The 23,393-nt window shown below is 54.0% G+C and overlaps 2 protein-coding genes across 3 annotated transcripts; one reads left to right on the top strand and one right to left on the bottom strand.

The window, feature by feature from the left end:
- Positions 1 to 5,417: 5,417 nt before the first annotated feature.
- On the bottom strand, positions 5,418 to 7,518 carry RBP5 (retinol binding protein 5). The gene is made up of 4 exons (XM_087757775.1): positions 7,088 to 7,518; positions 6,658 to 6,836; positions 6,079 to 6,180; positions 5,418 to 5,696 (listed from the first exon to the last, which is right to left on the bottom strand). The coding sequence occupies exons 1-4, from the start codon at positions 7,158 to 7,160 to the stop codon at positions 5,643 to 5,645; spliced, it is 408 nt and encodes a 135-aa protein (XP_087613901.1). The 5' UTR covers positions 7,161 to 7,518; the 3' UTR covers positions 5,418 to 5,642.
- Positions 7,519 to 7,842: 324 nt separating this feature from the next.
- CLSTN3 (calsyntenin 3) lies at positions 7,843 to 23,363 on the top strand. 2 transcript variants are annotated; one of them, XM_087757379.1, is made up of 18 exons: positions 7,843 to 8,083; positions 10,700 to 10,822; positions 11,790 to 11,985; positions 12,632 to 12,840; positions 13,141 to 13,290; positions 13,952 to 14,137; positions 14,575 to 14,844; positions 15,141 to 15,253; positions 15,324 to 15,486; positions 16,593 to 16,649; positions 17,437 to 17,594; positions 17,777 to 17,925; positions 18,181 to 18,407; positions 19,475 to 19,645; positions 20,663 to 20,808; positions 20,943 to 21,078; positions 22,338 to 22,555; positions 22,640 to 23,363. In XM_087757379.1, the coding sequence occupies exons 1-18, from the start codon at positions 7,987 to 7,989 to the stop codon at positions 22,808 to 22,810; spliced, it is 2,940 nt and encodes a 979-aa protein (XP_087613505.1). In that variant the 5' UTR covers positions 7,843 to 7,986; the 3' UTR covers positions 22,811 to 23,363. The 2 variants fall into 2 exon arrangements, with proteins under 2 accessions (XP_087613505.1, XP_087613504.1); XM_087757378.1 differs by having other exon boundaries at positions 7,946 to 8,083; positions 10,590 to 10,822.
- The last annotated feature ends 30 nt before the right edge of the window (positions 23,364 to 23,393 follow it).

Below are 23,393 nucleotides of genomic sequence, written 5' to 3'. Positions count from 1 at the left end.
GAATTAAAAGCGTCCTGAGAACAAGTCCCTTTTCGAGGACCCTTCTTGCTGTTTGTTGTGCGAGCATTTTTTAGGACAAACGAGGCCTTCAGTATTTAACGGGGAAATGAGAAACGAGAGCAACGTACCAACACATTTCAGGCTTTTATCAACGTAGTGCCCAAGACATATATTGTGTGCCACCAACTTCATGAAGTTTAAAATTTCTTGGCTTAGGCGTAAGAGGTAAAACACCATTTTAGTGTTTTCCCTTAGAATTATGGGTGGCTTCAGAGAAATTAGCGAGTTCCTTGCATTGAAATCATAGGAAATAACTCACAGCTACAAAACTATGTTGAATGAAGATGAAAATAGTGTTAAAAAGAATGAAGAAACGTCTTTGGGATATTTATGGAAGTGTACGAGAGAACCTGCTCATCAAATGTCTTTGAATTATTATCTGAAAAAGATCACATAAACATGTAATTAGTGCCTCTGTAATAACACCATACGGCCCCACACATCAGAATTAAGATTAAGCAGGGGACGTTGCCCCACTGCTCCTGATGTCCACATATCTCCTCTGCACGATGAACATACTTGGGCAGGCTCACTGCCGTGCCGTGCCGTGCCGGAGCAGGTTCTGCCGGCTTACTGTCCCACCAGAAGGGAAGCTTCTACTCAGCAACCACATCTGGAAAGTAGCTGGGAAGCACTGGAAACTACTCGGAGAGTTATGAACAGGTCACCGGTGGGAAGAGTCTTCCCTGGCAAAGCATGGAGAGATGGAGGTGCTTGAGGATCATTTGTTAGGAAGTACTTCTCCCAAGTAACAACCGATGGGACAAGAGGAAACAGCCTCAAGCTGTGCCAGGGGAGGTCTAGGTTGGATATTAGGAGAAACTTCTTCACCGAAAGGGCTGTCAGGCCGTGGCCCAGGCTGCCCAGGGCAGGGGCTGAGTCCCCATCCCTGGGGGGATTTAAAAGCCGGGTAGACGTGGTGCTCGAGGGCATGGGTTAGTGGTGGACTTGGCAGTGCTGGGTTAACGGCTGGACTTGATGATCTTAAGGGTCTTTTCCAACCTTAACGATTCTATGATTCTATGAAGCTGACCATTTCAGTGTGTTCTTGACAAGGAATCTTCTATCAGAGGGCACCACTGGGAGTTCCCCATTGCACTTTCAAGGCACATCTCCCATGTCTTCATTTCCCCCACCCCTCCACCCCGAGAACACCATCTGGGCTACTAGGAGACTACTTCAGCTGGTAAAGCAAGGGTGGTTAGCTGGGGTTATGCCTAACTGGAGCAGCCCACCTCTAATACCATGTCCCATAGACCACCTGATTTGGATAATACAGCTATGCCCTCGGTCCTGCTCCAGTGCTCCCACTGGTGGCATTCCCCTTCAGATGCTCTGTGCAATCCTCGTTATGTTAAGTTCGAGCCAGGAAATATCTGGTACCTTTTTTTTTGTTGGGGGGCTGTCTGTGCCTTTCTTCGCTTGAGGGCAGAATACATGCAGGACCACAGAACGCCAGAACTAAGCGCCTGTTTGCTGCCTGCTTGACTCAGCTGAGTTACAAGAGGACTGGCAAATAAATCCAGACAATATCAGAGCAAACTAAAGAAACTGTAGATCTTCAGCGTGGTCAAAGATGCCAACACCCTCTCGTGGAGAGAGACTTCTGCTTTGAATACAGTGTGTTGCAGGAGGTCCTTGGGAAGAAACCTGCTCTACAGCCTCAGAAGCCAGGAGATCATCCTCTGATGTGCAGGCCCTCTCATCCACTGAGAAGGAGAAGATGAATTGGATACTTCACCCTCAAACCTGAAGCAAGGAGGACAGAGAAATACCTCTGTTGGTCCTCCTACAGCTACACCACCTACCCTACCGCACACCAGGGCCACAGACCCAGGCTCACCTGTAAACACTGAGCTGCTGTCCCAGGCCACTCTGCCTTCAAGCCCTTGCTTTGACCACCCATCGCAGCCTTTTGGGGCCACTCTGCCACTAGCCATAGGGCTTGGGCTTGATGCAGCCAGGCCTGCGCTATCCAATGGCTTACCACTCAAGCAAATCATGCCACTCCTGCAGCTCTGGCTGATATGGAGAAGATGACCTACACCAAAAGAAGGCTCAGGACTCTAAGAGTGGCTCTTCCCCCTGGTATGAGATGGTGAGGAGCAGCATCATCTTGGTAGCCTGTTTCTGTGTCTTCTAAATCAAGGAGCAAAGCCAAGCGTAACACCCCAGGAGGGATGTGGTCCTGCAGCACTAGCCGCTCCGCAAAGGGCAAGAACAAAGGCCGTGTCCTCCCAGTATCGCACCTTATCCCCTGCCTTACGCTCGCATCCTTACCTCCCACAGTCTCAGCGATACAGTACGGTTGTGCAAAGTCACCGTCTGACTTAGGCATCACACCTATAGCATGATTACAAAAGTAAAAACAGTGAATTACTAGTGCTGGCAGTTACTAACTGAAGCCCCAGAACAGGTTGGAATAATCTCCCTTATGATTATTAGGAGTGTGGACCACATCAAGTCGCTACGATTCCTATCTATGGTTCTGGCACAATCAGATGTTTCCTAAAGACGAGAGGCTGTCACGGATATACGATGGCTGGCAACCAGTCAGAAGGAATCCACTCAGCATATCACCTCACAGGCTTACACGACAATTGTGTGGATGGCTGGCACGCCAGTGGAAGAGTCTGGCTAACGACCTGAAGGCAATAGCTGTCTACCGTCAAACCGGGACGTAGGCTCAGAAAATGGAAGTTTGTACCAGCTTTTGGTGCAGGGCCTGAAATGAGTTGATTAGGCGTTGATCACACCGTCTGGAAGTTATCAGTCTGGACATGGGGACGTGGGCTTGGTGTTGGGGATCAGAAGCAGCTCCAAAGGGCTCTCATTGTATGGAGGAGTACGAAGAAGGCAACAGTTGAGGCAGCTTCAGCTGCTGTCAGTCAAAGCTTTCCCTTTTGCAACCTCGTGGTACAACAAAGATGATGTAGAGACTCCTTATGATAGAAGGAATGATGGGTTGTGGAGGGCTGCATAGAGCAGATAAATGACACGCTGGATGGCGTGGCCATGATTGCTCGTTGGGTTTGATCGTGTTCCACCCTGCGGTGCCCTTGCGCTGTGGATATTGACGGGGCGCTGCAGCCTGGGATGTTGTATTGGGTTTGCCTGGCAAGGTGTTGGTAGCGGGGGGGCTACAGGGGTGGCTTCTGTGAGAAGCTGCCAGAAGCTTCCCCTACGCCCAATAGAGCCAATGCCAGCCAGTTCCAAGATGGACCCGCCGCGGGCCAAGGCTGAGCCCATCAGCGACAGTGGTAGTGCCTCTGGGATAACGTATTTAAGAAGGAGGGGAAAAAAAAAAAAACCAAACTTGTGCAATTGCAGCTGGAGAGAGGAGTGAGAATATATGAGAGGAACAACCCTGCAGACACCAAGGGCAGTGGAGAAGGAGGGGGAGGAGGTGCTCCAGGCGCCGGAGCAGAGATTCCCCTGCAGCCCGTGGTGAAGACCATGGTGAGGCAGGCTGTGCCCCTGCAGCCCACGGAGGTCCACGGTGGAGCAGAGATCCACCTGCAGCCTGTGGAGAAGCCCATGGTGAGGCAGGCTGTCCCCCTGCAGCCCACGGAGGTCCACGGTGGAGCAGAGATCCACCTGCAGCCCATGGAGGACCCCACGCCGGAGCAGGGGGATGCCCGAAGGAGGCTGTGACCCCATGGGAAGCCCGCGCTGGAGCAGGCTCCTGGCAGGACCTGTGGCCCTGTGGAGAGGAGCCCACACTGGAGCAGGTTTGCTGGCAGGGCTGGCGACCCCGCGGGGGACCCACGCTGGAGCAGTCTGCTCCTGAAGGACGGCACCCCATGGAAGGGACCCACGCTGGAGCAGCTCATGAAGAACTGCAGCCTGTGGGAAGGACTCACATTGGAGAAGTTCATGGAGGACTGTCTGCCGTGGGAGGGACCCCGCGCTGGAGCAGGGAAGAGTGTGAGGAGTCCTCCCCCGAGGAGGAAGGAGCAGCAGAGACAGCATGTGATGGACTGACCCCAACCCCCATTCCCCGTCCCCCTGCGCCGCCGGCGGGGAGGAGGTGGAGAAAATCAGGAGTAAAGTTAAACCCGGGAAGAAGGGAGGAGACGGGGGGAGGTGTTTTAAGATCTGGTTTTGACATTCTTGTTACCTTACTCTGATTTGATTGGTAATAAACTAATTTCCCCAGGTCGAGTCTGTTTTGCCCGTGACGGGAATTGCTGAGTGACCTCTCCCCCTCCTTATCTCGACCCACGAGCCTTTCGTCATATTTTCTCTCCCCTGTCCAGCTGAGGAGGGGAGCGACAGAGCGGCTTTGGTGGGCACCTGGCCTCCAGCCAGGGTCAACCCACCACAGATACCCTCAGAGACAACCTTGAAGAGCCAGAGGCTGGCATCGTAGGTGCAGCTGCAGCTCCCCGACCCCTTGCTTATCACGTTCTGAAGGAATGCTTTTCTCATGGCACTCATCTTCGCACTTCCCTGAAAAGAAGCTCTTTGGCAACTACTACTTTTTAGATGACCTGCTGGAGGAAAAAATTGCATTTTCTCAGCTCGAAAAGGACCTGTTGTTTTCAAAATCTGCCTACCGCTTGGTTCTCCGTGATGATACACATTTCTGTGTACCCTGCGCTTCAACATTTTGTTGGGGGGCAACCACAAGCGTCCTTCAGAAATAACTGCCTGCGGGCTCGTCCACCTCCCATCAAGCGTCTTCGTTAAAGGACACCTCTGTCTTTGGCACTGGTCTGGCTTTTCAGGGGATCTCGCCTCCTTTGGTCTCCGATTGCAGAGAGGAGCTGTGGACCAGGGGAGCTATGATGGCCATGGGGAACGCCAGGAGTGCTGGGGCTGGAGGCGGTGGCCACGGTTTCTTACACCAGGAGAACCCGAGCCTTCCTCACCCTTGGGACTTCTCAGGAGCACAGTGAACCCGGGGCTCCTTCCCTTGCCCCAGCCCTCGGATTCCACACCATTCCATGAAAATCCTTGACTCCGAAGGACAAGTTTTCTACCCACCCCGCTCGAGGATCCCGGCACCCTGAGAAGAACCTGGCGTCCCCGGGGGACAGGCTGGTTGGTGGTGGCTGCAGAAGAAGGGGCAGCCTCTCCCACCCCCTTGCCCACGCCGGCATCAACCCCTGCCTCGCCGGGCTTCGGCCTCCGGCTGGGGGGAGGCCGGGCCCGGCCCTGGGGCAGCCCCCGCCCCGCTCCTCCCCGTCCCGCTCTTATTCTGAAAGGAGCCTCCGTGCCGCCGGCGGCCCCTCGCCCTCCCCGCCCCGGCCGCCTCCTCTCCCCGCCTCCCTTCCCCGGCCCCGGGAGGTCCCGGGCCGCCACGGCCGCTGCCGGGCCGGAGCCGAGGGAGAAGAAACCACGCTGCGACGGGGTCGGGGAGGCTCGGGTCTTGTTTCTTTTTCAATCCGGGGCAGTTTGCACTCGGGGGGTCCCGTCCCGGGGGGTCCCGTCCCGGGGGGGTCCCGTCCCCGGAGGAGCGGCGGGGTCCCATCCCGGGGGGTCCCGTCCCCGGAGGAGCGGGGGGGTCCCGTCTCCGGGGGGTCCCGTCCCCGGAGGAGCGGGGGGGTCCCGTCCCGGGATGGGGGGGTGGGAAGCGCTCACTTCACTTTCTGGAAAACCTGGACACAAACTTCGTCTTCCGCGGTCATGCGCTAGGGAAAGAAGGGAGGCAAAAAGAGGAGTTTTAGGCTGGATCCCCTGCTTCTCCCCCGTCCCCAGCTGCCGCCCTGCCTGCCCTCCCGCTGCTTGGCTGGAGCCCCGCAGGCCGCACGCCCTTCCCAAGCCTGCCAGAGCCCCAGCGGGTCAGGCTGCGGGGCAGGGAAGGGGCCGTCGCCTTTGCTGACCCGCGTTAATTTTTAAACCCCGGAGACGGAGGGTTGCGTGAAGGGGTGGCTGCCCCCGAAAGGAGCCGGGGGCCGAAGTCTGAGAGGAGCTGGAAGGAAGCGGCACGGCTGGCTCGGAGCCCGCGGTGCTGCGCGTCCCCCCCGCCCGCTGCGACGGGGATTTAGCAAGATGCGCTGGACCCCTCCTCACCAGATGGAGCTGGTCCCCCTCCAGCCAGTGCCTCCAGCCTCGGTTCCTCTTCTCTCCCAGCTGCTCGCACACCAGCTGATCCCCGTCCCAGGAGACAGTTGTCTGAAAAAAAAAAACAACCAAGGAGTAGAGGGGAAGCCATGGTCCCACGACAAGCGGGTCCCGGCAACACGGGTTTCCAGCGATGACACTGACTGTTCCTCTCGGACACATTTTCCGACGCAGTCCCTGATCTGGTGTCTCTTTGGTGGCTCCTTGGGCCTGATGCTCTGTGTGGGAGGGGAATGACCCTCTGGCTTCCAAGTGCTTCCAAGAAGCGGGCTGACATTCCGTCTTTTCAGGGCTTTGCTCCGGAGGACAGTACCCTCTGGCTCCCAAAGTACTGGGTTTCTGGCTATTTGGTGCTCATCCCCTTTGCTGCGAGCGATTTACTCTGAGAACCACTTACTCCCGGACCTGCAGGGGCACGCCAGCTCTGGGCTGGGCTCTCGTCTGGTTCCTGAATCAAAAGCTGGGCAAGTCCCTGAACTTCTCGTGCAGCCCAGGCCACCGTCAAACTGGGCCGCTTGGGCTTCTCACCTGGCACTTGCGTCCGTCCACGGGTCCCAGGTCTTCCTCAAACTGGACTCCCAGGTCAAAATCCATAACGTAGTCCCGCAGGGAGGTGATGGTGCGGATGACCATGTGATCTCCCGTGTGGATGATCTCTTTATCGGGCTTCAAGAGGCAAACCAGTTTTCGCAGGACCACGTTGATATCTGGAGAAAGAGAGGGAGGGGAGATCTGTGGGGCGACTCGGGCCCCTCTTCTCGCAGCATCCCCGCATCCTCCACTCTTAACCAGGGAGCCCAGCCGTGATACCTCCTCCCCTCTCCCACCACAGCCCAAAAGCGATGGTGACAGACAGAAGGACTGTTTGTTTGGTTTTTTCCCCCAAACCCTGTCCCGACTTGTGACGTTTTTGGAGACGGAAGGCAGCAAAAGGGGAGGAAGGAGCGGGATGAGTTACCTAAGGCGCGCAGGTAGTTGTCCATGTTCTCCTGGGAGACGAAGCGGTAATAGCCGGTGAGGTTGGGAGGCATCCCGGGGCAGGGGGGTGGCGAGGAGGGGAGAGGGCGAGGAGCGGGGCTGGCGGCGAGCTGGGACCGAGCTCGCTCGCCGGGCGGACCGGTCCCTCTGCGGCCTCCCCGCTGCGGTAAGAGTCCCGGCGGCGGGGGGCGCGGAAAGGGCGGGGGGGCGCGGAAAGGGCCGGGACTGCCCCTGCTGCCCGCATCCCCGCCCCGGCCGGGGAGGGCGGGAGAAGCGGCAGTCCCCTCCTCGCCCTCCGCCCTCCTCGGGGGCTGCTTGTCTTCAACCTCCGGGCCGCCAACCGCCTGCAAGGGGGGCTCCCCCCGCCCCCTTTCGCACACCGTGACGCCGCCGGCTGCGAGCTTCCTCAGCGCAGTGCCCCGGCCCACGCCTGCCCCCCCCCCCCCCCCAACCTGTCGAGGAGCGGGCTCCCCGCTCCGCAGCCCCCCTCACCCCGGTACCCCGCCAAACCTCACGCCCCCCCCCCCCGGCCCGTTCCTCCCGCCTCCCCCCGCAGGCGCTGTCCGGGGGCGAGGCACCGGTTTGGGAGCCCCCAGCCCTCGTCCCTCTCCCCGATTGCGGTGAGAACAGCGGCTCCCGCCCCCCCCCGCAGCACCTGGCGCGGCGGCCCCTCCCATTGGCTGCCGACCCCCCGCCGCGCCCGTGACGTCATGCTGCAGTGACGTGGGCGGGGCCGGGCGTGGAACCGGAGCGGGGCTGGCGGAGGTGCCGCGCCGTCCCTGCCCGCCGCCGCGGCAGCGAGGGCGTGGGCAGGGCAGGGCCGGGCCGGGGCAGGCAGGGCCGGGGCAGGCAGGGAGGGCAGGACCCGCCGCCACCGCCATGGGCGACCCTCGGCCCCGCGCCGCCGTCCTCCTCCTCCTCCTCCTCCTCCTCCCTCTCCTCTGCGCCGCGCTGCCCGCCGGCGCCTCCAACAAAGGTGAGCGGCGGAGCGCCCCGACCCCGGCCCCGGTCCCCGGCCCCGGTCCCCGGCCCCGGTCCCCGGCCCCGGTCCCCGGCGGGCAGCGGGACGCCCCGGCCGCGGCTCCTCCATCCGCCCCTCGCCTTCATCCCGCACCTCTCTGTCGGGGGAGCTCCGCGGTCCTGGGCGGCCCCGGCTTCCCCAGCCCCTTCGGGCGCCCGTCGCCTCTCTCCACTTTCTCCATCTCTCCTTCTGCCACCGCTTTTTTTTTTTTTTTCCCCCTCCGTTCTTTCCTTCTGGCGTTCCCCTGGCGCTTTCCCCTTTTCCACCCGCTTGTCTTGCTTTTGTTTCAGTTGTCGCTGCGGGGATTTAGCATTCCTTCCCCTCCTTAGCATGCTGAGAGAGAATGTGTTGCTTCTCCCCAGACCCCCGTGGGCTCCGAAACATCTCCATCTCCCAATTCTAGCTCATCCATCTACAATCTGTCGATAGGAATTACCGTACAGTTAATGTCTTAACTCTGCAGGTTGCTAATATAAACCAGTATTTTACGTGCTAAGCCCCCTAACGCTGCCGCCGTAACGTTCTGCATGCAGATGTCCTTTGAACACGTAGAGCGATGGAGAAAGATGTAGGTTTCTAGATCTGTGGCTGTAGACGCAGGCGCGAGGAATTCATCCCAGGGAAGCCGGCGCGTTGATGATCTGTCGGGGTGGGGGGAGAATCTGAAAACACGCGAGGGGCTGTGAAGGGTCATCGGGGAATGTGACACCTTCGGGTGCTTTTGGTGCTTGGGAAGAGGTAGGGCTCCGGGGCGGGTGCGACGCGGAGCTCCGGGTGTGCTGACATTGGCAGGGGCGTCTATTTGTGCTGCTCTGGTGCCAAGGGGCCCAGTGGCGAGGCAGGGCCCCCGAGGCTCTGGGATTTTTTCCTCTCCTTTGTGAATTTATGCTCTGAAACATCTCCCCGCCTTTTGCAAATGATTTTAGATTTACAAGAGCTTTCTTGAAGCTGGTAAGAGTCTGTATCCTAAAAATATTCCCCAAATGTTTTTCTAATCTCCAATAACTCGTTTCCCGAGAAATCAGACTGGTGATTCCCAGGTTGCAGGTAGATGCAGCAAAGGATTTCTCTCTCCACCACCAGCTTGTTACCCCAGCAACAGGGCATATTTGGCATTTGTAGCTATGGATTCCCACCTCGGTGGTGTGGCGCACGGACCAGAGCCGTGGCAGAGTGGAATCAGCTGGGGGGCAACGGAGGGGTGGGGTGAAACGTGGGCACTGGCACACAGGAAGGATTCCACCTGCATACCGAGCAGGATGGATGTTTCTCTGGATTTCCTACGCAACGCTTTATAATCTTAATCAATACGGCGAGGGAGAAATGCCGACCCACGCTCTTCGCGGCTACGCCAGGCTGGCTCTGCCCTGCTGGTGCATCCCCCCTCTGACCCCTCGCCCCGTCCGCTGCCCCGCCGCCCGGCTCCGGCAGCATCCCCTGGCCCCGATTTGCAGAAGCGCTTGGTTGCACGGGATGCTGTCCCTTTTGAGTCAACACGTCCCGCGATGCCGGTATGGTTTCAGAGGATACTGGGCTGCAGAGGATGAAGTCGGATATTGGGAGTAGTGCCCTTGAGGGCAAGGCTCTGTATCCTACTCCCCACCAGCTCTGAGCCATGCCGTGCTCAAAGTATTGCTCGGTTGTAATAAATCTTGGGTCTCCAGGGGGTGGGAGAGTGGGGGATTATCTGGGAATGGGGGTTGTAACTAGGCCATGTAATATAATCTCTGAGGCCCATTTGGCAGGGAGTGGGCACGGGGGAGGGGTTTTTAATTTGTAATGATTTTTCTTCTCTCTCCCCTCCCCTTCCCTCCCCCCCACCCCTTTATTTCTCCCTTTCCCTGCCCCGGAGCCTGTGTGATAAAGATTAATTTGCTATTTCTGGGCCTGTGACATTTTTCAGAGCCTCCTGCTGGCTGCTGCCTCCATGCCAAGCCTGGCTGGGCTCCAGCCAACGGGATTAGCAAGGAGGGGCCAAGGGAATATGGTGCTCACCATGGAGTGGGGAAGGAAGGAGCAAGGGACTCTCGGAGTAGGTTGTTCTACGTGTAGGATGACTGACTGAAAGCGTACCTGGGTACGTGTGTGTAGATCCTGGGCCTTAGTCCAGAGGATGCGAGGCATAAGCGATAATGGCTGCATGCAAGACTTGGCCCCTGGGGACACCCCAAGGGAAGATGTATCCTGGATCCTTTAATTAGGGCTTCAGTGAGCTAAAGGATTTAGCATTTGGAATCTGCTTCCAGAATCAGGCTACTTCTGCCTCTTGATTTCATATTTTTTAACCGCTCCAGCTTTCCTGGGCACCCAGATGCCTCTTCACATATTTCTAATAAGGCAGTAATGAGGAGGCCAGAAGGAACACGTTGTTTCTGACGAGGTCCCCCAAGAGCCGTGTAGAGGAGAACTAGAGAAAGATAACTTCTTCCTCCCAGCCTGTTTTAGGCTTCTTTATTTCCAGAGAAGAAGGTGGGGAGGGGTGGTTGTTCCCTGCCACTGGATGATATTCTGCTCCTTTCCTACTGAATCTGCCATCGGCGGCTAACCCGTTCCTGTGCTCCATCACCTCAGCAAACAAGCACAAACCCTGGATTGAAGCTGAGTATCAGGGCATCGTCATGGAGAACGACAACACAGTCCTGCTCAACCCACCGCTATTTGCGCTGGACAAGGACGCTCCGCTGCGCTATGCAGGTAGGTGGGCGACAGTTCCGGGAAGGGTGGGAGGCAGGGAGAGACTTATAAAGAGGCAGGGACAGGGTGACATTCATTCCTGTGCTGGAGTCTAGCTCCCTCCAGGAAACGATCACCTCCCAGCCTTGTTCTGGAGGAGGTCCCCAGTGAAGTCTGGAGGCAATTCGGGCACAGCTTGATTTAGGATGCTGTGAGCCGTTTCCTTTAGGGAGAGAAATCGAGGGTGGAGCCAGCTACTTTTTGACGCAGTTCTGCTATTTCCAAAGATCACATGCACAGCTCTGTGTCTGCGAGCACTGGAGGAAGCTGGTAGGGCACACTTGGTTGGCAGTGCCACGTCCCCTCACGGTAAGCACAAATCCCTGAAACTACAGACGAGGCTTTATGAGGGTTGTTTTCCTGGCCCTTGCTTAGGTCGTGCCTGGAGCTTCCTTACGCATCCTCCCGCAGCTTTGGGAGAGGAAAAGCGGTCCTTGGGAGCTGAACTTTAGGATTTAGGTGACCCTATCTGCAGTTCCCTGCGGTGCTGTGCGCATCCTGCGTGTGTGGGTGGATGAGACATCGTGGATCTTCACGCTTTGGCTGGCTGGCTGCAATATACGGCCTGTTTTGCCTCCCTGAGGGATGCAGAGGAGAAATAAGGTGCTCCCTCAGTACTGTGGCTGTGTAGCGCTAATAAATCTAGCTCGAGCCTTGTAACCTCTAATCTTTCTTGATGCTGGTCAAGACTCCTTGCCGCGGGAGCAGTCCCCAGCAGAGGGCAAGCTACGCCGTTAATGGCTGTGAGAGATAGCAGGAGGAACTCCTAGGGAACCAAAAATTGCTCGAAATGAGAGGTGATAATGAGGGAGACAGGAGAGTGTAAGTTAGAAAGGAAGAAAATATGGGAGAGGGAAGCAAGGGGGCATAACGCGCACTCCTCAGTCCTTTTCTTTCTCCCCTTCCTCTCTGCCTTTGTGGGTACCAGGTGAAATCTGTGGCTTCAGGATCCATGGGGCAGGGGTACCTTTTGAAGCTGTGATCCTGGACAAAGCTACAGGTGAGGGGCTGATCCGGGCCAAGGAACCAGTGGATTGCGAAGCACATAAGGAGCACACATTCACCATCCAGGCTTATGACTGTGGAGAGGGACCTGATGGAGCAAATACCAAGAAATCACACAAGTAAGTCCCTCTAGTCGTTGCTGCATGTTACAAAATGCGATCTGTCACAGAAACGCAAATGAAAATTGCTGTGGGAACGCTTCCTTTAGCCAGAAGTATTTTTCTCTAGCCTTGATACTACAACTCAACATGTTAATAAGACCCAAAGAGAAATGTTCACTGACTGAGTCGCATGAGTGAATGCACTAGAAACGAGGGATGCTTGACAGTTGTGTCTAAGGGTGGTGTTTTACGTGGCTGCATTGGATGGGGCTGCCCAGGGAAGGGGTTGAGTCTCCATCCCTGGAGGTACTTAAAAGACGGGTAGACGTGGTGCTCGAGGACGTGGTTTAGTGGTGGACTTGGCAGTGCTGGGTTAACGGTTGGACTCGATGATCTTAAGGGTCTTTTCCAACCTTAACGATTCTATGATAAGGTCCAGATTACATTATCATTCCTTTTGCTCTTTCTCTGGGGTGGGAAACCATTGTCCAAGCTCCTGTGTGCCAGCATGGCTGTGTTGAAACCAAGGTCTCTTTCCTCGTCCTTGCTTTTGATGGCTGGAAATCAGACTAGTGCACTTTAGGGGAGAGACTTACACTGAAATTTTGGCAGTGTGTGGCTCCTGATCAGCCATTCGGTTCTTATTGATGTCTCTCTGCATCAGGGCCACAGTGCACGTTCGAGTCAACGATGTGAACGAGTTTGCTCCTGTCTTTGTGGAAAAGTTGTATCGTGTGGCAGTGACTGAGGGAAAGCTGTATGACCGCATCTTGCGTGTGGAGGCCATCGATGGAGACTGCTCACCGCAGTACAGCCAGATCTGCTACTATGAGATCCTGACCCCCAATATTCCCTTTCTGATTGACAATGACGGTAAGAATCCGCACCTACTCCACCTTTCTTGCTTTGCTCCCTCTCTGCCAGTCCCATTTGCTGGCAGAGCTGTGCTATGTGAATTTTCTAGCACTGCTCATCTGTCCCTCCTGGTGCAGAGACGCAGCAGCCATTTTGTGGGATGCTATAGCTTCTTACAGAGTGGTACTGGGGAGGGGGACTCAACCCCTTTTTGGTTGTTTTTGTGGTTGATCAAAAATAAGAGTGATTTCTAGAAAAAGGAACATCTTTGAGGAGACTGTCTTTCTTCTCCCTTGATCTCTTTGTTTTGCTAACCAGGGAACATCGAGAACACGGAGAAGCTGCAGTACAGTGGAGATCATCTCTACAAATTCACAGTGACGGCCTATGACTGCGGGAAGAAGCGGGCTTCTGATGATGCTGAAGTGGAAATCCAGGTGAAACCCACCTGCAAGCCCAGCTGGCAGGGTATGAAACCTCCAAACACAGTCACGCCTTCCCTGTGCTTTCGCTGAACTACTACTCAGTCCTACTCATTGCAACTGTTTGTATATACACATATATAAATTTGTATGCCCATATTTATTGTTCAGTTCTGGCACCAACCCATCAGTCCCATCTAAGGAGACGCAGCAGACATCCAAGTCTGTTGCGAAGCCACTGAAAGGCAATTCTAACATTGGAAAATCATTCCTTGGATTACTGTGAATTACTATGTATTCGATAAGGCTTATAGACTGTATTCAATGTAGATTGGTTTTGGGGCTGCTCATCTTGAGGATAGTTGGCCTTTCCAGAGGGGTTGTATGCCTACAGGTTCACCTTAGTCAATAGAACTAAGGGGAAATCAACACAGCTAAATATCTGCTCTGCCTGATAAGAAAGGCTGACAATCCAAGGAGTTGACGCTACACTGGTACTAGCTGTAGAAAATGAGAATTTGGACTCTGTGCTTCTAGGAAATCTTCCCTTGCACTGATGCCAGCTGCAGAAAGTCTTTTCAACATGGGAAGGGCCAAAAATCTCAGTTTCTGGCGTAGTCCATAGATGCCATTTGTGTGTGTGCCAAATGTTCTGGTCTCAGGTCCTTGGCAGGACCTAACCCCTCTCTTTCACTCTTCTTCATTAGGCTGGAACAAGAGGATTGAGTACACCCCGGGTGCCGGCAGCCTCGCGCTCTTCCCCAGCATTCACCTGGAGACCTGCGATGAGCCCCTGTGGAACATCCAGGCCACGGTGGAGCTGCAGACAAACCATGTGGCCAAGGGCTGTGACCGGGATAACTACTCCGAGAAGTCACTACGCAAACTTTGTGGTGAATTGATTCTTTCCTGGGCCGAGGACAGCTGTGGCACAGCACCCTGCCCCTTCCCCTGGAGGGGTTCAGAGCGGTAGCTCTGGGCCTCACACAGCAGAGATGCGGGGGGACACATTCCTCGCGTCCGCTGTGGTCAGCGGGGCTGGGAGGACACCTAACTCGCATACTGTGTTGAGGGGCAGTGGGCACCCTGCCTGTATGTACGAGGGGCTCCCTGTGCTTTCCTTGCTGGGAAGCCGGAGGTTTTTGTGCATTGCCCCATTACGCAGAGTCTGTGGGACTTCCCTCAGCACAGATGGAAAAGTCACCATCCTTCTCCAGACAGGAGAAGGCCTATAGGCAACCTCCCTCTAGCACCCTCTTCATCTGTTCCCTGGTTCTTGGACTCCTTGTTCTCCTGTGCTGATGTTCCTGACTCCTTCCCTTCTCGGTAGGTGCTGCCTCAGGAGAGATTGACCTGCTGCCGGTGCCTAGCCCCACGGCGAACTGGACCGCACGGCTCTCAGTGCACTACAGCCAGGACAGCAGTCTCATCTACTGGTTCAATGGCAGCCAGGCTGCCCAGGTGCCTGTGGTAAATGGGCCGAATGCCCATGAGGGGCTGAGTGACCATTTCACCCTGTCCGTATGGATGAAGCATGCTGTGGTGCCTGGCAAAGGCAGGCGGGAAGAGGAGACGGTGATCTGCAGTACAGTGCAGAGCGGTGAGACACTTTTCCTGGGGTGGTGACACTTCTGCCCACTGCTTCTCACTTGTTAGAAGGGATTGTCCCTGCAGGGGGGAATCTCTTGTGTTCCGGAGCGGGACCTGGGAAGGGTTCCCTCCTTAGGAATGCAGCTTCTTCAGGTGTCACTTGTTCTGGGAGCAGTCAAGCCTGCTGTGAGCATGCGGTGCCAAGTGCCAAGTGCCAGTCGTGCAGGCTGGCGTGTGCTTCTGGGCTCTGGCGAGCGAGACGGCTCTGAGGTGTGGTACTTAACTCCCCGTGCTTGTCCCTGGCAGAGGATGGCTACTCGCATTACTCTCTGGCTGTGCACGGCTGTCGGATTGCTTTCCTCTACTGGCCATTGCTGGAAAGCGCAAGGCCTGTGAAATTCCTCTGGAAGCTTGAGCAGGTGAGGAAGCGTTTGCCTCTTCCCCGTGTCCCTTCTCCTTCTGCCCTTTGCTGATCCCTTCCTGCCGTAGGTCTGCGACGATGAATGGCACCATTATGCCCTCAACCTGGAGTTCCCCACCGTCACGCTCTACGTGGATGGCGTCTCTTATGACCCTGCCCTCATCCACGACAACGGCCTCATTCACCCGCCACGGCAGGAACCCTCGCTCATGATTGGAGCGTGCTGGACCGGTGAGTGCCTGCTCCCTGAACCATGCTCTTCCCATATGAGGAACAAGGGAGTGGAGGGAGAGCCAGAAGAGGAGAAAGAAACACCACCCAATACTAAATGATGCAAACCACGTTGCAGCCGTCTTGCCTCCTTGGCACCAAAGCCAATGTGGCTCCTTCCTTCCTTCCGGACCAAGGCAGCAGGCCATGGTAATAACAGCTCAGGGACAAGTGTCATTGGCAGCTTCATGGACAGCAGGAGTAGAATATGCAACAGATAACCAGTTTTCAGGCAGAGGAGAGTTGAAAGTCTGTACCTCGTTTAGGCTTTGGCGTTTCTATCAAAGCTTTTCACCAGAGAGCAGGCAGTGCTATTTGTGCTGCTGTTTGTGTTGATGGGGATTTCTGTGTCTTGAGGGTCTCTATGAAGAAGTCACAAATCATTCTGTAGAGGAATTGGGTTGGAGGACAAAGATCAGGTTAGGAACACAGTTAAGCCACTACCAGATTAAAACCCGTTCTGTGGAGATGTAAGGCTGCGTTTCCCAGGTCTTTCAGATCTCCTGCAAGACTGAAGCAGGACAGAACTAAAGGAATTTGCCTGCTGCTTGCCTGCACTCCAGCAGAAATTTCTAGCAAAGTCAAATCTTCACTGTAGTACTGCTTTTCCCAGGTCAGGCATCTTCCTGAGCTCTGTGCTCTCGATTGGCCTTTTGCAACCAACAAATATTCGTCAGCGTGGGACACCCTTCTGGAACCATCTGAGTTTCAAAAGGGTGTTGAGAACATGGCTTGTTGCGAACATGGCTAGGATCATGTTCCATAAATGGGAATCAATTTGTTCCCCAAATAGATATCATGGGGAAAAGAGGAAAAAAGCCCCTATACTTTCTCCCTTGTATCAGTTACTCATCCTACAGTCTCACCATCCCCTTCATGAGAGGGGCTCTGCCCTCTCTCATCTGTGATGTGCTCTCTCTAGGGTCGAAGGGTGCGCCGCTGGGCACACGACTCCCAGAGCTGTTCTTTTGGACTGGCCGATACAGCGCTTGTATAGATACTTGCCTGACCCTGTAGCTACCCTCTTCCAATGCCTTATTGCTTGTCTGAATGTTCTCCTTTTGCAGAGGAGAAAAACAAAGAGAAAATCAAAGGAAACGAGAACTCCACTGATACCGTACAAGGTAGGGAAAAGAACGAAGATGGTTCTCTTCCGCTCTTCACCGTGCATGACTGTCACTTCTTGCATGGTGCCTTCCTCATACAGCTCCCCCCAGTCCTGTCCTGCCACCTCCCACCACCTTGGGAGGAAAACCCTTATTTGGCAGATTGGTCCTTGATACCTTGATATCTGTGGAGCATGAAAAGGCTGATAGGAGGACTACAGCCTGCTTTGAGAGATGGAGTATGCTTTTCGTGTGGAGTAAGAGTCCTCATGCCTGATCATTAAAGTTGGTCTCTGAAGAACACAATAGCCATTTAGAGACATCAGGAGATGTCACCTCATCCCTAACTATCTATGGAACATATAGTTTCTTCTAAAAGCCCTCACAGGAAGCAGAGTGAGAAGGGGACAAGAAATTGTTTCCATCTGGCATTCAGCGGTTTGGCAGAAACTTCTCTATGCTACCCACCATTCACTGCCCTAGTCTTTCTGTTGGTCTGTTTTTCTCACTTTCCCCTGTCCAGAATTCAAAAAACTGTCATCTCCTTACTTCAGCATCCCCCGTCTTCTTGTTGTCTTTGCTTTTCCATGTCCTGTGCACCCCTCTGTCTCACTCTACCTCCCTTAACATCTCTATGTCCCTCACACTGTTGCTTTGTTGTCTTCGCTTTGCCATGCCCCATGCACCCCTCTGTCTCTCTCCACCTCCCCTAACATCTGTATGTCCCTCACACTGTTGCTTTTGTTGTCTTTGCTCTCTTCCTCGCCATGTCTCTCACACCCTCCACCTCCCATGTTTCCCTCAGGAGATCCTCTGTCGATACACCACTACTTCCATGGTTACTTGGCTGGCTTCACTGTGCGCCCTGGTAGCTTGGAGAGCCGGGAGGTTATTGAATGCCTGTATGCCTGCCGTGAGGGGCTTGATTACAGTGACTTCGACAGTCTGGGCAAAGGGATGAAGGTATGCCCATCTGCCCAGCTTGCATGGGTCTCCTCTGCTCTCCTCCCCAGCCTTGCTTCCCAGGACTTTGCCTGCTCTCCCACCTCAGACAACTCCCCACCTTTCTCCTTTGTGTCTCTGTCAGCCTGGACTCTTGGCATTTGCCAAGGAACCCTGAATATTTTCTTCTCTTCTACCTGTAGGTTCATGTGAACCCCTCTCAGTCCCTGCTCACCTTGGAGGGTGACGACGTGGAAACCTTCAACCATGCAATCCAGCATGTGGCTTACATGAATTCCCTGCGCTTTGCTACCCCTGGAGTGCGGCCACTCAGGCTCACCACTACTGTCAAGTGAGTGGACAAAGCAGCACCTCCAGCTAGGTTCAGCAAGAAGATTTACCTCTCTTTTGACTAAAATCACACTCCCTTACCTTGTATTTTAATTCCTACCACACCTGTCTTGCGCAGCAGGCTATAGGGAAGCTTTGGGAAGCCTACCAGCAAAAGGATCTTCCCTTCACTGGCAGTAACAGGCAGGAGATGTTCTTTTACAGTGTTGCTGGTGGAAGCTTGGGCCAACTGATGCTTTCTACTTCTCTCCTTCAGGTGTTTCAGTGAAGAGTCCTGTGTCTCCATTCCTGATGTGGAAGGTTATGTTGTGGTGCTACAGCCTGATGCTCCCCAGATCCTGTTGAGTGGCAATGCCCACTTTGCTCATCCTGCATCAGACTTTGAGGGTCCCGATGGGGTCCCCCTCTTCCCCAACCTCCAGATCACCTGCTCTATTTCTCACCAGGTGGAGGCCAAGAAGGATGAGAATTGGCATGGTACCGGTAAGTAGAGTACAGGGCGAGGTGCAAGAGAGAAAGACCTGCAGGTGTTGCTGTCCTGCAGAGGAAGCAGAGCCCCTCATTACACCTGAAATAGGAGAGAGTTTGCAAATACAGAAGCAAGGCCCATTGTCTGTCAAGATGTAGGCTAATCGGTTCTTATCCCTTTCTGCTCCTCCCTGTACTCTTTCAATCCACCCAGTTCCTTTGCCTCCCTCTCTCCTCCTTCTTTCCCAGGCTGCTTATTCCTAATCCCTTTTACATTTTACCTACATTTCCCTTAATTGAATCCAGCACTGGATGGATGGCCTGCCTGTTACCCTCTCCACTCCTGCTTCCTTCTCGCCTGCTTTCCTTCTCTCTCGCCCCCTCCCATCTCTCCCTGCATCCCTTATTCCCATGAATTCCCCAGTCGGTCTCCTCACACCCTTTAATATCTCGTCCCTTGATTTCTCTCCGTCATTCTCAGATTACTTCTCTGTGCTCCACGTGTCCTTTCACTTCTTTCGTATCTTTTCTGGTAATGGGATTTTTTGCTCGTAGTTTTCTGTTTAGCAGCTTTGCCTTTCCTCACACAATGATGAGTTTCTTGACTTCGAGCAGGTTGGTCTTGGCCCTGCCGAAAGCAGTTAGCCATTGAATGTGGTTGCCATTTTAATGAAGATCTCAACCATGGTGACCAGCAGGCGTGAGACAGGGGAAAGCTTTCAAAAGCACTCAGGCTCTGGGAATGTGTGATAGAGTTGATCCTAATTTACACATTGTCGTTGTCAACAGAGTACTTACAGCCAAGATGTGTTACCATGAACCAGTCCGATAATAGTATGTTGTTCCAAAATAAAGTGACTTTATTATGTGCATATATAATGTCATTAGAACCGGAGGGACTCCTCCAACAAGTAATTAGACCGACAGTGATTTCGCTCAAGGTCAGCACTAGCCAGAGAAAGAGAAGTCATTACGTATGATGTGAATGCTTTTAAGTAAGTGGGTGCCACTCTGAGTAACTCCTGCCTTCACTGATGGCTGGCTGGCTTTCTGGCCCTGTCTTCTTTCCGTCTGCATCTCAGTGACGGACACACGAATGTCAGATGAGATTGTGCACAACCTGGATGGCTGCGAGATCTCATTGGTAGGAGATGACTTGGACCCAGAGAGGGAGTATCTGCTCCTGGATGGGGCGTTGCTGCAGCAGCGGGGCCTGGAGCTTGTTAACACTTCTGCCTACCTGACCATCACAGGTACGTCCTCTCCTTTGCCACAGCCGTCTAATTACACCTTTGTCACTTGCCTGTCAGGCAGCGCTGGGAGAAGCACTTAACCCGATGTTAGAGATGTGTTGGTGTACTTTGTGAGACGCTGAGGTGAAGGGTCTGGAGCACAAGTCTTATGAGGAACAGCTGAGGGAGCTGGGGGTGCTCAGCCTGGAGAAGAGGAGGCTGAGGGGAGACCTCATCGCTCTCTGCAACTGCCTGAAAGGAGGCTGTAGCGAGGTGGGGGTCGGTCTCTTCTCCCCAGTAACAAATGATAGGATGAGAGGAAACGGCCTCAAGCTGCGCCAGGGGAGGTTTAGGTTGGATATTAGGGAAAACATCTTCACGGAAAGGGCAGTCAGGCCCTGGCCCAGGCTGCCCAGGGCAGGGGCTGAGTCTCTGTCCCTGGAGGTATTTAAAAGATGTGTAGATGTGGTGCTTAGGGACATGGTTTAGTGGTGGGCTTGGCAGTGTTAGGTTAACAGTTGGACTCGATGATCTTAAGGGTCTTTTCCAACCTTAACGGTTCTATGATTCTATGATTTGTTGAACTGGTTGTTTGGAAGTCCCAGGCCATCTCCTTGGGGAGGTGGCTCCTCCTCCAGCACACAGCATGGTGTCTGAGCTCTGATCCAGGCTTCTGTCTCTCCTCCTGACTTACTCCCATTGCCCTTGGGGTTTGGTGTTCTCAGATGCCAGCAGCATTTTGCGTGACATGACTGGGGGAGAGCAGGTTGTGGATTGGCACAACACTATTGTACTCTCCAGAACTTACAGGGCTGTTGCTCTTGATTCTTCCTTTCCTTCCACATGTTTTAGCAGTGCAAGCAGGGATTTCATCAGGTCCTTTGCAGCCAGCTCCAGCTCTGCTCACTTCCCAAAATCAATCAGCCCAGCACTGCCTTGGATTCTTCTACAGCTCCTAGTTGCTGCAGCGTTGTGATGCCAGATGACTTTGAAGAAAGAGCTTCCTCACCCCATGCCAATTGTCTCTTCTTGTCCCAGGTGTGGAGAGCATTGCGGTTTACGAGGAAATACTACGCCAAGTCTCATACCACATCAACCATGGCGCTGCTCTTTATGAAAGGAAGTTTCACCTGTCCTGCACCGAGATGAATGGACGCTACTCCAGCAATGAGTTTATGGTTGAGGTACAAGATCAATACATGGACGTATAGGTGCTTTTGCATGCGTGGAGAGGACATGGTGGATGGGAACGCACGCAATGTAGAATGTATCGCAATGAACGCAGGGCTGAGTCTGTCTTACTCTGGTCTTTCTGTAGGTGAACGTCCTCCACAACATGAACCGAGCTGCTCATCCTAACCATATTCTGAGTTCCCAGCAGTTCATGCACCGAGGCCATCATTTACCCCCGGAGCTATCTGGGCACAGCTTGGCAAGCACCCATAACAACCCAAGTATGTAACGCTATCTTTTGGTTTTATTCCTTTAGGTCAGGTTGCTGATTTTCTGATATCCAGGTAGAACCTATCCTTCCAGGCTCCCTCTACCCATGTTATTGAGTTCTCGTTATACCGTCCTGTCCCACTCTTCGTTAGCAAACAGACTGCAGTCTGCATCAAATGGTATTTTAGAGCTTGGTGCAACAATCCTCCTCTTGTGGTGTGGTGTTTTCTTGATGTAGAAGCAGTCTGAGATCTACAGCTGAGAAGGTCTAAAAAGCACAACCTCAAGCTGGTATGATTTCATTTGTGCACCTTGCAAAGGTGCCATGCGGGCTTGGGTAATGTAATTTCAGAAAGAAGCTTCAACAGAAAGAGAATCAAGATTGTCACTGCTCTAAAAAAAAAAAAGAGATGGCACTAGGTGGTGATCAGCAAGGCAGAAAAATACAGGAGACAGCACCACGCAGGCAAGAAGAGGATTCTTGCCGCCAAAACAGAGGAGAGAGAGAAGCCTGAAAGCTAAACTAGAGATTAGATTTGTTGGTTTGCCCTGGCAACCAAAAACCAGCCTTTGCCACTCCCTTCCCCAGCTCTGCCCGATCGCAGCAGCAAAGGAAAAGTTGTCCCTGCTGTACAGAACCACCCGGAACAAATCCATGGAGGGCCTGGATAGATTTTGCAGGGAAGGGGGTTATCTGGGGAGTCAAGGCTCGGGCTACAGGCCTAGAACAAAGCGGTGGGAGTTGGGCTAAGGGTCTTAGATGAATTTCAAGTTTTCGCCTGTGGAGAAGCTGGGCTTTGACCGTGGCACTAATTAGAAGGCCATCGTAGCCCTCGCCTCTGCCCCATGTGCATTTTGGCTTCCTCCTTTACTGCTTGCACAGAAATCACACCCTCTGAAAGTCGTCCCCGTGCCCTTAGAGGCTCTCCCCAGCACACATTTCTCCCTCCCAAGAGGAAGACAGAAATGGCTGCTGTGCGACATATCCTGGTGACTTCTGTAGATGAAGATGTGCAGTCTACAGGCCGGGCTGACATCAGAGGATGCCTGGACCTAGGCATCCTGGCCAACTGTGCAGGCCTCAGGAGAAGACACAGCAGCTGAAGGCAGGAACGGCCTGTGCCCAAGGGAGTGGAAGAGTCAGGACGTGTTCCTGCCTAGACCAAAAACCCAAGTTCTGCCCAGGAACCCCAGTTCCTGTAGGTTGGGTTGGAAATGCCAGTTTCAGTGACAGCCTTTAACCGCGCCTTCTCATTTTCTTTGTCCAAAGTGGTCCCCAGTGCTGCCACTGTCATCATTGTGGTGTGCGTGGGCTTCCTGGCACTCATGGTGATCCTTGGCATCCTGCGCATCCACTCCCTGCACCGGCGGGGAGTGGGGCAAGAGGTCCCTGGGGCTGCTGAAGGAGGGCACGCCAGCACCGGAGGCAAAGAGAGCGACATGTTCTGGGACGACTCAGCCCTCACCATCATAGTCAACCCGATGGAGGTGAGAAGTAGCCTCAGCGGCTGGGGCTGGGTGGGCAGTTGGGTTGCTGGATCCTTCCCCTTATGCCACATCTCCCCTTCCCAGTCCTACCAGAGCTGCCAGGAGAGGGCAGCGGAAAGCGGCGAGGGCAGAGCTAGCGAGGGCATGGAGGATGAAGATGACAGCACCGACTCGGAGACACCCGACTCCCCGGACAGCAATGACGTGGATGACCGACACATCATTGGCAAAAGCGACGGCTCTCACCGCTACTAGGAGCTTTAAAACACCAGTCCAATGGATCCCTCCCAAAACATGTGGCTGGAAGGAGGAGGTGTCTTACTTTTAAGTTCTTCCTTCCCCACCGTGTACACATGCTCTCCTCCCTCATTTGCCATTTCTGCCTCCCATGTTCCATCATCTTCTGCCATTCTCATTGTGGACATTCCCCACGTTATTGACCCCCCCATCTGGTTCTCTAGAAACGTGTGTTAGGGCACTTGCACGTGACAGCGGCACAGTTCAAACTATGATGAGGAAGGAAGGGTGGGGAAAGAACAGGAATTTGGAAGGAGGAGCCAGCTATAGGGCTCAGAGTGGGGTCTCTCTCACAACCCCTCCCCAGATATTATATATATATTGTATATTTTTTCAATGTTGTCGTTTGAGGTTTATTCTCGTTTCATGCAAAAAAAAAAAAAAAAAAACAAACCCACCACTGCAGCTTGTGTCGCTTTGTAAAATTGTCGATACTCCTAAACTAAAGGAATGAAGGTAAGAAAGATGAAGAAATAAAGTGGATTTTAAAATAAATGGATTTCAAATAAAATGTTCAGGGCTTCTGCAGTTTTTCTCTACA

The sequence above is a fragment of the Nipponia nippon genome, unplaced genomic scaffold (genome assembly GCF_047370975.1).
Source record: "Nipponia nippon isolate SJK-2023a ecotype South Korea unplaced genomic scaffold, ASM4737097v1 scaffold_2, whole genome shotgun sequence".
In the NCBI taxonomy this organism is placed as follows: Eukaryota; Metazoa; Chordata; class Aves; order Pelecaniformes; family Threskiornithidae; genus Nipponia; species Nipponia nippon.
This window is presented reverse-complemented; position numbering and strand designations above follow the sequence as displayed.